This window comes from Accipiter gentilis, chromosome 7, assembly GCF_929443795.1.
Source record: "Accipiter gentilis chromosome 7, bAccGen1.1, whole genome shotgun sequence".
In the NCBI taxonomy this organism is placed as follows: Eukaryota; Metazoa; Chordata; class Aves; order Accipitriformes; family Accipitridae; genus Astur; species Astur gentilis.
The window spans coordinates 8,363,904-8,376,962 of record NC_064886.1 but is presented as its reverse complement, the minus strand read 5'-3'; the positions used below and the strand labels follow the sequence as shown (position 1 = coordinate 8,376,962).

The window sequence follows — 13,059 nt, the reverse complement described above, 5'->3', positions numbered from 1 at the left end:
TTGATTAAAAACGACCAAAGCTTCCTTCCCCGAAGTGGTTATCGCTGCTGCTTTGGCGCTCATTGGGGATCAATGGGCTGTTTAATTATGAGTCTTTGTCTGGAGTTGCTTGACAAGTCTTTCCATGTTTGCCTTGGGTATGTGAGGGTGTTCCCTGCTGGGCTCCCTGGGCACAGCACGCTGTGGGCATCGCTGCTTGCTCATACTGACCTGCAGCTGTGCGTAATTGTTAGGGGAAATATTCAGGATAAATATCTAGTAGAGCTGTAAAACTTCTTGCTTTGGCCCTCTGGGTGGGTGTGTTCAGGAGGGCACTGGTGGGTCCATACTGGGTCGTCGCTGGCTGGATCTGCCCCTTTGCATCTGTTTCAACATTTTTTGTACAGTTTATCTGTCTTTTCCTTTCCCACTGCGCTTTTTGCCTCCCTACAAGGCATTCACCTCTGTCCTCTTTGGTTCCTTGTTGCAACCCGTTTCTAGCTGTCTGCTCTGCCGCTATACTGGTGTCATCCCTGGGCAGCCCCAAGTGTTGACCTGCTCCATCCCGGTTTGGGAGTTGCTGGGTCAGACCCATTATTGAGCTCATACCACCAGCGCCCGCTCAGGGGCCGCATCCTGCTGAGGAGCTGCTCGTGCAGTCTTCCCTCCCTCCCACTGTAGGTCCATGATCAAAGTGATGTTGTTTTACAGGTTCAGTCCTCCAGCACCTAAATTTTTCATCAAACCCCAACTACTGAAGGAGGAGGGAACCTGGTCGGAGCGCTCGGCACCTGCAGAGAGCAGCTCCGGGGACGGAGGTGTGGAGGAGCCATCCGAAGCCCTGGGAGCAGCAGATGCAGCTGACTCCCTGGAAGCAAAGGTAGATTTTCTTGTATGCCTACCACTTGCATTGCCTCCACTATCTTGCCACCGAATAGCTGTACTTGTGCCTATCTCTTTTTGCTGCTGTGCTGTCACGTGCCCTGAGAGCAGGTTGGGCAGCAGGGCCAGCGGCTGGACACAGGAGGAAGAAATAGGATAGTTTTGCTTGGAGAAGCCTACTCAGATCCTACTGATCTATGTCGAGTTGGGGATTTTTTTGGCTTGGGTTTTGTGTTGGGTTTGGGGGGTTTTTTTCAATGCAAAGTGAGGCTTTTATCTGCATCGTGATGTGAAGGCTTCCAGTTTCCTTCCCATCTCGAGCCATGCCAAGTACTGATCTCCACATACCATCTTCTCCATCTCAGCTAGAGGCACCCATTTCCACGTCTCTGCCTTCACCCAAGAGCTGGTATTGCAGTGACAGCCACAGGGCTGTCTTTTATAAAATGAGACTTTGCAAAGGCACTGTCTCTTCCTTCTACCATGGAAAATGGCCTTTGGTCTGCTGACCCTCCTGGTGAACCTCGGTGCTTTGGAGCTTGATGCTAGTGGGAACTGGTGCCTTGTTCTGCATCGTGTGGGACAGAGACTGCTCCTGGGGCAATATTAAAGGATGCAAGAAAGCACCGGAGGTTCCGAAAGCACCAGTGTTGGCATTAAGTTCAAGGAGAAGGGTTGCCTCTGCTCACATCCAAATATCAGTCATTTTAACATTATAACTCTGCATGTTTTTTTCTGAATCATGAGGAAAGATTCAGAAACATAGTGCGGCTAAAGGTTTTTCGGTAGAAGCATGAAATCATCTTTATTTCCTGCTTTGCTGCTGTGTATGCACAAGTAAACCAAGGAAATTCAAGTGGATATGGCTAAGTAGGATCCAAAATTGTTTCAAAGGATACATCTGGATTGCAGTTTCATCTTCTGCCTGGGTCATTGTGTCAAGGCAATATCTGTAGAACCTTCTTGCTTTCTTGGGGAGGTAGGAGACCACAGGCCTAGGAAAGATGTGGGTTAGCATCTTTGGGAATATGTACTTGGTAAAGCTTTGCTAGGTTTGAAAATGTGGAGATGACAGAAAAAGCATTGAAACATGAGAAGACTCAGCCCTCTGCAGTGCTTTATCTACTGGGGAGGTGTAGCCTCCAGTTAGGTCCAATGATGTCCCCTAAATATTCTTGCAGATTCTGCTGATGTCAAGGCCCTGGCACAAAGCACTTCTTCACATTACTGAAGAAGCAGGTATTCTTAAACTTCAAGAGCAATCACAAAGCCCTTGCTTATAAATAGGGGTCAGAAGCCCGGGGATGAGGTTCCTTTTGAAAGATGGCACCTCTAAGGTTAAACACCAGCTCTCAGCTGCTGCAAGACAGAAAAATTTTTTAGCTGCCTTCTTCAGGAAGGTGTCATTTGAGAAGAATGACCTGGTGGAGATCCTGAGCTCTCCAGCACTGATGAGTGCATGAGATGAAACCGAAGCACCATCTGAAATTGGATAGTTGTGCCAAGCACTTCCCAAGTTCTTATTTTCCTAGTTTTGATACTTCTTATTTGCAGCCGTGTTCCTATTTTTGTCATGGAGAACCTAACCTGTCCAGGCGTGGGGTCCTTGGCACGTTTCTTGGGCAGGAGTGAGCGAAGGCGAGCTGGCACGAGGGTGCAAAATGGCCTTGAGGTCTCTGCCAGGACTGAGTGCTGGGTGCATCCAGCTTCCTCATGCAAGCTTGCATGTAGGAAGTGCAAATGGAACCTATGTTTCATCTGTGGCTGGGCTTGGACCCACACTCAACTGTTGGCATGGACATACCCCTACTTGATTTGCACCCAGGTCCCATTTTAGCTGCTCCTGGCTTGATGAGGTGGTGAAGCCTGCAGCAGAGTGGTCTCACTCAGAGCAGCCAGCTGCTTACTGCAGCCCATGGTGCTTGTTTTCCAGCTGCTACCATCCGGTGCTGTGGAGCTGGAAGGTGCTGCAGAGACTGAGAGCCCAGTGAGGATCAAGGAATTGATGCAGTTCATGGAGGCAGAGCCCCTTGCCTTGGGAGTGGAGGAGGTAAGTGGGAATCTGACCTGCTTATGTAGCTCCCCATTCCCACGGTGGCCCTCAGTGCTGCTCCCAGAGTGGCCTCACACCCCTCACATGGCACAGCACTGCTGAAGCAACTGGTCGTTGGAGAGGCCATGCGGGCCATGTCACAGGGTTGACCAAGGATGTTACCGGTGCAGTACCTATGGAGGGCATTATTCGTCTTGTTACTAATCGAGTGGTCGATAGGAGATTTCTGCAGTAGCTTTCACTGTAGCATCTTGAAAGAGAGCAGCATGTAAGTCAGAGAGTGAAAAGCATTAGGAGTCAGATAAACTGGGCTGGAGTCCTCTCCCCGGCTCCAAGGGCTCTCACTTCCGAATGTCATGTTTTTGTAAAGGCAGTAAAAGGTGTTTTTTAAAGGCAAGTTATGCAGTGGAGAGAATTTCTTGCTGTTAGGAGACATCCCAAATTACTTTAATGTGGTGTATTAATTAATGCATTAATTAGTGAGTATGGGAGATTTTTTCCCATGGTCCCTCCATTGGTAAGTGGAGTGGATGCAGGATGAGATTAGGATGATTTCGCTTGTGTTTGAGGAAGAGGTCCCTCCAGGCATGTCTGTACTTTGCTCCAAGCCATGGCTGCTCTTCTGCATCTATTTCCATATTTGACATCTCGATCTCTCCTTCCATACCTCCAGGTTTTCGATGTCCTACCGCTGTACGGTGTGCTGCAGCCGGGAGAGAGCCAGAGGGTCATGTTCACCTTCTTTGGCCATGCAAACATTGTCGCCCATGTCATGGCACTGTGCCAAGTGGAGGGAGGGCCGACCTATGAGATCAAGCTGAGTGGGGAGGCTTCGCTCATCAACTACCTCCTAAACGTCACGGAGATTGATTGCGGGCTGCAGGTATTGCACGCTTCTCTTGGCAGAGGTCCTTGTCTTGAAACCATCCCTACTGGCAGGTTGCTACCCACCTAGGTCTAGGCCTCTCTCCCCTTCCCAGCTACTTTGTTGGCGCTATGGCTTGGAAGTACAAACTTTGAGTGATACATCCTGCATCCAAGCTGGTTTTTAATGGCCATCTCCACCCCTCCTAAAGTTGGGAATTTCTCCTTTCAAGGTAACTAGTGCTGTCTCCTGGCGCAGGCAGGATCCCAGTGGTGACCTCCAGAGGGACATGCCCCAAGACATCCATCCGCTGATCCACTCCTAAAGCCTGAGGTCCAAGGAGATGCTCTCTTTTAGTGCTCTTGATTAATCAAAAAAATAAACCAGGGAGGAAGTTAATTTGGACTTCCTAGTCACTGTAGCTGGAAAGAATGTCCCAGAGTAATCCCCACTTCTTTTCAGTTAAAACCCCCACAGATATTTCCAGCTGTTGGCCCTGTATGTGTTGCACTGTCTCCCCTTTTGCTGTCACTGCAAGCACTGCAAATACTTGTATGCAGGTGCCTTTTCTTCTGTAATGTCTTGATGCCATTTCCTTTGTTTTAGCTAGGTGGTAGATGACATCTTAAAGTGCAGAGAACTTGTATCCTCTTTGGTTTCTTTATTACTGGTCTTTATGCGGTTGGTATTGCCCCTCTGCATGCTGCCATAAATATCTGTTGCTGTGTCAGGCTAAGAGGTACCCTGTGGCTGTGGGTTCCCCAGGTTCTCCTGGGAGAGTCGTGCTCGTATCTCCTCTGATTCTCTCCTCTGCTGTGTGTGTTTGCTGTCATCCCAATGAAAGAAGTAGATTCCCAGTATCAGGCCTGTGTCTTCAGCTTTCCACTCCTCTGTTCTTTTTTTCAGCGGTTTAATGAAGTGACTGAAGCAGAGGTCACCCTGCAGAACAGTGGGAAGGTGGGATTCATCTATGCGGTGCTAAGCCCCAGCACGGCAACTGCAGACAGCCCTCTGCCTGGTGTGCCCCTCGTCATCCCCAGCACAGTGAGTCCGGGGATAGCACAAGTGATTAACCCTGACCGTGTGTCAGGCTGCCCAAGAGAGGGTTATAGGGAAAACAAGGGGAAGAAAACAAAAGAGAAAAAAAAAAAAAAGAGGAAAAACCCGAAAAAGCAGACAAGAGAAACAGGGTTGTAAGCAATTGCTGCTAGGGGGCAGAGAAGCTCAAGCAAGTGTGATCCTAATAGACTTCCTTAATGGCCTTTGCTGGCAGGTGGCTCTGCTATCATACAGCAACCACTGGCAGAGGCACGACTGTCTCGGTAGTTCTCTGGACCCCAGCTGCTGGGCTCTGGTTGGGCGGACGCTGGAGCCGGACGATGCCAGCTCTCCTGAGGGTCACCTTACCCGGGTTGTGTGATCGGACAGGACTTACTCCTTGTCCCTGCCTGTTACAAACCCTGCCTGCCCCCTGCCAGCGCGAAGTGGGACTTAACTGCTTTCTTGCTTCATGAAGCTCCTTTGCGAAGAATTGTAACAGCTCCTGTGGTGGTCCCTCGCTCCTTCAGCTTTGCTGCTCTGCAGCAGCTTTGAGGGGCAGTGAGGGGGCCAGGGGGGACCAGGGCTGGAACAGTGAGGAGAGGAGTTTGCAGCATCCCACCATCCCAGCTTTTCAGTCTTGCATGGATGTTTTTGAGCTGGAGCAGCATTCCTATCTATGTCCCTTTTTACGATGGGAAGAGGAAGCCAAAAGGTTCTCACATTCCCTCGTGCTTGTCTCCTACAAGGGATGACACACTGATGCCCTCTTCCTGCGAGCTTCTGAAGATACAGGTCTGCTTGGACCCGTGCAGTCAGTTGTTGTAACAGCATCATCGATGCTGACAGCTTGACAGGGCTCGCTTTTGCTGCAGCTGCGTTGTGCACTGGAGTAAGGGCTCGGGGCACCAAGTGGCAGGATCTGTCCCGCTCAGCAGCTTCTCCCTGCAGTGTGGAAGGGAGCAGGGAGCTGAGGGTGCAGCCCCGTGTGCAGAAGGTGAGCCAAAGAAAGCTGTGGCTGTGCTCTGTCATCCAGAGCCGTGTTGCTGTCTGCTTGCACTTGCTCTCAACCTCGCTGGCGTGAGCCCAGCCCGGGGCTCGGACAGGCCTTCTGGAAGCCCATAGAGGAGGTGTCCTTTCCATCAACACCTTCTTCTCTAGATCTCATCCTAGTTTCTACTCCTGCATTTCCAGAGATGTATGTTTGCAGATCACTGTGAGTCTGGATAGGCTCGTCCACCCTCAGTGTAACCACACAGGCAGGAGGTGTTTTGTTGGGATCGTTAATAAGGAGTCAGGCCCTTCAACACCAGCCTGGGAACCACTGATGTGCTGTGACAGGAGCTGCTGGCCCTGCTGAGAGCACAGGCGTTTCACTCGTCTTCCATAGTGGCTGGTAAAAGAGCTTTTATTTTAGTCTGGCTCTTGCTAGCAGAGGGTAAACACCGTTAGCAGAAGAGCTGTGCTCATGCTGAGCAAAGGGCAGTCTGTCCTGTGGGAATGCAGCCTTCCGAGCCCTCTAAAGGACATACTGCATCCTGGTGTAGGAGAATTGAGCTTTTGGATAGAAGAAAGCTAGAAAGCAATGTCGTCTGACATTTTCTTATATATGAGAAACTGTCATCTCATCTCAGCATGTCTGTCATCTGAGCCATCCTTCCACCAAACCCTCTTTGGTACAATTCCTTCTCTCTTCTCCCACGCCCTGCAGGGCTACATTGGACCTGGCAAGGAGCAAGTGCTCAAAGTCTATTACCTGCCAGGAGTGCCTGGAGTCTTCTGCAGGACTTTCCAGATCCAAGCGGGTCACCTGGAGCCAGAAGAAATCTCCCTGAAAGGAGAGGGGAGCTTTCCCAGGATCTACTTGGACCTGCCCAGGAACATCAAAGGTGAGTACTGCCTGTCTGCTCCCCAGGAGGATCCCCTGTTTTTTCCACCATGCCATGCACCCATAGGGCAGCTCGCACCCACCTCCACCAAGCCTGGAGGTGTCAGGGCTGTCAGACCAACACTCAGTCCTCTGGTTGCTTCCTGAGTCTCTAGAAGCCTGTGTGGGCTTTGCCCCAGGAACCATCCTGCAGAGCTTGCCAGCATATCTGTTGGAGTCCTGGCAAAATGATGGCTAGACAGAAACGCTCGGGGAAATCTGTAACAGGGGCTGGCAGGGATTTTGGCAGGGTTGGATTTGTATCACGTTGCAGGGGATGAGATTCTCCCATGTGGGGAGGAAGATGGGTGGGGGTGACCATCAGGATTCATAGAGGAAAAGCAGCATCCACTTGCCATACATCGCTCGAGGAGTGTTTCTGGAAGAGGCCAGCGTTGGGGGAGTGGGGCTTCCCAGCTCAAGTGGGAATGGCGCTGTGCCCACACTTCTATTTGTGGATGTTTTCTTCCTTCAGGAAATGAAAAATATGAGAAGATCCTCAAGGAGGTGAAAGAAAAGATGGAAGAAGACAGCCAGAGAGATGGAGTAGTTGTTCTGGAGGAGGCTGGGGCCGCGGAGCCACCCACGGATGACTCGGGCACCATGGTGAGAATGGCTGCTGCCCCATTTGGCACATACCACCCTCCCCTTGTGTCGTTTGGTCCCCTTGCACCCTGGAGGAGGCTTCCCAGTGCCCTGCTGTCACATGGGACTTCCCTGCCCACACTTGGCCATGATCATACATCAGTTCAGCATTGCCCCAGGGGCTGCCCACTTCTGGCAGTTGTTCCTCCTGTAGGTGCACAAGCTTCCTGGCTACCCCAGGGAGAGATCCTGAAGACGACACTCAAGTCATTGGATTTATGGTATTTTGTGACAGAGATGCGGGTCATCGCTGCGGTATTTGTTGCTCACAACCCAAGCCCTGCCAGGTTTATAGAGCTTAATAACAGCAGCCCAACTGCAACCTGGGACTGTGCTGTCAGTGTTCACCTCCAAGAGGCAACAGCTTTGTCGTGGTTCCCTTTTCAAGAGAGCTTTTGTCCAAGCTGCTTTGGCACTGGCTGGAGGCAGGAAAATACTCAGAGCTCTGGAAGGTTCCTGGCTTGTCTGGCTGGCTGGCCAGATCAGCTTTTATAACAGCGAATGGGCAGGCGAAGATGCTGGAGTTCATTTCCCTTGAGATCAGATCCTGACTAAGAGAGCAGGAGGTGTCACAGACACTGAGCAGCGAGACAGAAGGACCCCATCACCCCTCTCAATAAGACCGGGGTGGGATCCTCTTTCAGAGACAAACCTGTGCCTTGGGAAGGACTTTTGCCAACCAGCCACTGTCTTTCCTTTCCTCAGTTGAACACTTGGCTGCAGATGCAGATGGAGCAGATGCTGATAGAGGAACATGCCCTGGAGCAGCAGAAAGCTCTTGCCTCTGGTCCTCCGGCGAATACTGCCTTTGACCAGCGTGCCCGTCGGAGGCTTCTCAAGTTAGTAGGGACTCCCGTACCCTATTTCCAGGTGCCCAAAGGCTAACACCCAGCAGTGCACCCCTGCTCCTGAGAGCTCCTTGGGTTTGCAGAGCTGGGAATAGCTGGGGACTTCAGAAAGGGTCTGATCCTGATAGTTTTGACATGCTCCCTGTTGGGTACCTGAGCGTCCTCACTTCCACAAGGCCACCCTGAGCTTTGGAGGTGTTCAACTCCCTGCAGATGTTGGGTTCTATTCTTAGAGCTGAGCGCATCCAGTGCGGACCATCAAGCCCTTCCAGACAGCACAGGCACCATCCTGCTGACCAGCTCTGAAAGAGGCAACTCAAAGCTGGTGTCTTTGTTCCAGCTAACAGACCACGCTAAGCAAAAAGAGCAGGGAATCTCACAGGTTGACAAACCCCAAATCAGGTGGCTTAGGTGCTGGTGGGACTGCAGGGCTTATCTAGGAAACTTCGTCCTTCCCTTTGCTCCAGCACGATGGGGCACAGGCACGGTAGGCTCCATTTCAGGAAGAAGATGCTCTGCAAAACAGATCATTTATGTGTTTTCCCGAGTGGGATTGCTCTGGAAAAGGACCTTCCCATGTATCTTGTAGGTGTTGATTACTGCATTTACCAGTGCTGTTTTGGGGATAGATCTGGTTGCAGAGCGGTGAAGATTTTCTGTGCAGGCAAATCTTATTACAATGTCCTGAAGCAATTTCAGGCTTGGGCTGTACACCAGGCTTAGCAGTTTCATTGAGACCAGTGGAGGTCCAGTGGACTTACCTACAATGGCTTTTCATAGCAGAGGAGCTGTGACCAGTATCCATTTTAAACTAATGTTATTTTAAGGTCCCATTGGTAGCTGATAAAACCTAGGACCTATGCTCCCCATGGCTTGCAAAAGTCTTACTACCAGATGGTCAAGCTTTGTGTTTCACGGGCTTCAGTTGGCTTTTTACAGCAGTGAATACAGAAATATCCACTTTATTTGCATCTTCTGCCCACTTAGAAATGTAGCCAGGCTGTGGTTTAAGGACTGTCCTTACTCCTCCTTTCAGAGCTGAGCTGCCTGACTATGTCCTGGACTTTGGCTACATCATTCTTGGTAACATCCACACACACATAGTGAAGATCACCAACACTGGGCAGTTCCCCGTGTGTTTCCACGCTGATGGACGGGTCCTGCGTGGCACAGGTAACAGTGCTGGACAGGCTTCATGTGGGCTTGAAGGAGCTGTCTCTGACAGATTAGCTTAAGCCACTGGACATGTGGAGTTTTTTGAGTGCTCATTTGTATCGCTTTTTCCTCCTTGGGATCATCTGCCCAGTGCTTTAGAGCCTGAGTTCTCCTGACCAGCAGTGCCCAGAGACCTGGCCTGTCTGTGACTGCTCTAACACTTCATTGCAGGGGCTAGATGGGCTTGGTGACATTGGTCACCTCTCTGCATCTTCTGCTCTTGGCTACCATGAGCATCACCTGAGTTTCTTTGTGCACTCTGTGGGCTTGTGTTGGAAACAGATAGATCCTTTGTGGTTTGGAAGTGCTTTGTTTAAATTTCATAATGTCATAGCACTTCTGTTAGCCTTTATTGAGAAAACAGCCTATGAGGTCCTCTGTTGTATCAAAATAAGCTTCCGAAACAGGCCTTGAGGTAAGGCTTCAGTACCATCAAATTGTGACTCGTTGTGTCTGAAGGATGGTCAGGTGTCTCCTCTAAGTTGTTTTCCAGGGAGCACCACGGCACAGGGCAATCTCTAGTTGGAAATTCTCCTTTGGAGAGGTCTGTGCATCTTCCCCTGGGATGCGTGATGAAAGAATTTCTGGAGTTCCTCAACTGACGTGCTTCCTTTTTACCATGTGGGGCTTGGATTCTGGCTGTGAAAACCCTTTCTCCTTGGGCAGTGACAAGGGAGAAAGAGTGGCAGGCTTTTCCACAGATGCAAAGAGCTGCCAGCCAGGAGACCCATAAGGCCTTAACGTGTTTGTAACACGTTCATATTGATTGTGTATCTCAGCTGCTTTATTTTCATTTGTTCAAGGTTTCAGCGTGGAGCTGGACCGCGTGAAGCACCTGCCCTACTGCGAGACAGAGACATTCGAAGTGCGCTTTGACCCACAAAGTGCCAACCTGCTGCTGGGAGAAGTGGATGTGCTCCTGCCCATCGAGGTACTGCATGCTTCCTCACCTTCCTGTGCCCACACCACCTTTTGGGGCAGGTGGCACGTTGGGGACAGCAGCAGATGTCACCTGGGCTCTCAGCTGGATGTTCTGTCCTTCACTAGGTAGCAGGAGGCCCCACATTTCACATCCGCCTTCGTGCCAACGTGGTTGTGCCGTCCCTCTGCCTCTCCAGGGACAGACTGGAGTTCTCCGCTGTCCAGTGTGGGCAGTGCCGGGAAGAAACCATCCAGCTCCACAATCAGCTCCAGGTCCCCTGTAAATGGTTCATCACCATGAATGAGCCTGTTAAGAAGGTAAAGCACAGATAATGTTTAACATGTAACTTCTTGGTGGGGTTTTCTTTGCCTTTCTTGCCTTTTCTACCCCTGTGACTGCTTGAGTACTTGGGCTACAGCTCATTTGAGGAAGCTTTTGAGGGTACAGAGCAAGGCTGGTTCACCTGGACCCGTTCATTAGCTGATGCTTCACTTCCCTGCCACCTTCACCCATTCCTCCTTTTCTGAGGACAACGCCTCCCCATCTACCTGCCCTGCCTACATGTTTTTTCTCCAGTTCCAGGCCACTGGTGGCCACATCTGGTTTGGATATGGGTGTTCTCAGCACTGCGACAGTATCTCAGAAGACTGTAGGAACTGAGGGTCTGTCCTCACAGACCAAGAAGACCTCACACAATTGGATTTTTGTGCTCAGGTGGACAAACATTTGCCAGCAAGCGAGCGTCGGAAGCTGCTCCAGGAGTTGAAGGCCAAGCCCTGTGTCTTCGAGGTGCTGCCCTCAGCTGGAGCCCTCGCTCCAGGACAGCGATGCAACATGCGAGTCAGGTTTTCACCCACGGAAGAGGTGAGGTTGGCAGGTGTCACCCCCAGGAGGTGTGGTTACGGCAGTGTGGTAACGAGAGCCCAGTGCAAGGAGGAGAAGATGAGATCTGCCTCTACATGGAGCTTTCTGCAAGCCCTGTACCCTCTGTGCCTGTTTCCCTTGCAGGACGCTCTTCTGCGAAGAGCTTTGAAATCCCCATGGGGAACTTGCACAGAGAGCATCAGGACACTGTGGTGTGGCTAACTCTCAACGTGGGGGGAAAAATCTGCCTGTTTCCCCTCATCTTCCCCTTTGTGTGCACTTATTTGCAGGCTGTAATGCCCTGGTGCAGAGCAGCTGGCATGCTCACAGTTGATTATCCTGGAAGGGCCAATCTAGGCTAATCCTGCTGCTGGTACCAGCAGACAAAACAGCCACCAGACACCTTCCTGGGCACAGCAGGACAGTCACATGTAGTGATGTGCTGTCAGCTGTCCCTGTGGCTCTGGTCCAGCCTGTCTGCATGTTCCCATGCAGTTTGGGAGTCAGCTTAAATGATGGAGCATTTCCAAAGGCAGTTTGCATGTGGCCACTGTGACTTGGAAACTGGCAGCATGTAACAGTATGGACACAGGTACTTCCATGCCTGGGAACAGTCCCAGGGATGTTTTAATTGCTAGTAGAGATGTAACCATCCTGTCTCTGGCTTTGACCAGAGCCAAACACTGAGCAGAGACAACCCTTGTTTCTAGCCAGTGAGAGCTCATCTGCCTCTTTCATATAGCTAATGTTTGCCTTACACAGCAGTGCCAGGACTGCATCTGGGCAACATTACCCTGAGGACCTTTCTCACGAGCACTGTGCTCCCTCATGACTAGGTGAAAACCTCTGATAGTCCATTTTAGATTCATCTGATACCCAAATATCCAGTTACACTTCACACCAGGATCCATCCCAGTTACTCAGAGCCAGCATGCAGATGCTGTAGCCCCTGCCATGAATACCCGTTTTCCATTCACCCTAGAGGTACCAATAACACCCCTGACCTTGGGGCAAGAGTTGAATTTGAGGCCCTGTCACCTGGGACTTAACGGAGGAGCTTTCTGCACTTCTCTCTTTTCAGAAGTCCTACAGAAGTGAGCTGAAGATTAACATTTGCCAGAGCAACCAGCATCTCCAGCTACAGGTCTCGGGGCATGGGCTGGAGCCACAGCTGGAGTTCAGCCCCCCAGTGCTCGAGCTGGGACCATTGTTGCCGTCCAGCCGTGGGGCGGAGGGGACAGTGGTGGTGAAGAACCCATGCGAGTTCCCCATTGAGTTTTACTCGCTGGAGTTTGACCAGCAGTACCTTGCTGAGGAGCAGGTGAGAGGGAATGTCTGGTCCCTATGTGCATGCTTCCATAGCTTCACAGCACTCCAGCATTCCCAGGCTTGTGCCAGGGAGATGCAGGCAGTCCCGAGGGCAAAGCCTGGTGGCACTTTAGGGTTAGCCAGCTCTGTTGGCAGGCTGTGGAGGGGCTTGGATAAGTCCGTGTTGTTGGGAGGAAGGAATGAGGGAGAAAATAGGTTTGTTGGGGAGTCTATTCATGTGATGAAGGTCAAGAAACGTATCCCACATGTGGTTTCTCTTCCCTATGAGCACAGATCCTGCGGATGCTGAAGGACTACAATTGCCACAACACCTTGTTGCTGCCTCCGCGTGCCCCGGGTGAGAAGCTGCCCCCAGAGGTGCTAGAGTACAACCAGGACCAGAAGAGGCTGCAGGATGAGCAGGCAAAGTCCGAGACTGGGGAACCAGTAGGCCAGGACAATGGTGAGGGTTTGGCATTGGCTGTCCTGAGTGTGGACACAGCAAGGATTCCA

At 51.1% G+C, this 13,059-nt stretch overlaps 1 protein-coding gene across 1 annotated transcript in view; it reads left to right on the top strand.

Moving 5' to 3' along the window:
* Positions 1–13,059, top strand: part of HYDIN (HYDIN axonemal central pair apparatus protein) — a 162,090-nt gene that overhangs the window by 108,996 nt on the left and 40,035 nt on the right. Inside the window, exons 24-36 of the mRNA XM_049804439.1 lie at positions 691–859; positions 2,795–2,911; positions 3,588–3,797; positions 4,686–4,823; positions 6,529–6,706; positions 7,220–7,350; positions 8,095–8,228; positions 9,274–9,410; positions 10,256–10,383; positions 10,500–10,691; positions 11,089–11,238; positions 12,320–12,559; positions 12,841–13,009. Of these exons, the coding sequence (XP_049660396.1) occupies positions 691–859; positions 2,795–2,911; positions 3,588–3,797; positions 4,686–4,823; positions 6,529–6,706; positions 7,220–7,350; positions 8,095–8,228; positions 9,274–9,410; positions 10,256–10,383; positions 10,500–10,691; positions 11,089–11,238; positions 12,320–12,559; positions 12,841–13,009 (2,093 nt within the window). The remainder of the gene's footprint in view (positions 1–690; positions 860–2,794; positions 2,912–3,587; positions 3,798–4,685; positions 4,824–6,528; positions 6,707–7,219; positions 7,351–8,094; positions 8,229–9,273; positions 9,411–10,255; positions 10,384–10,499; positions 10,692–11,088; positions 11,239–12,319; positions 12,560–12,840; positions 13,010–13,059) is intronic.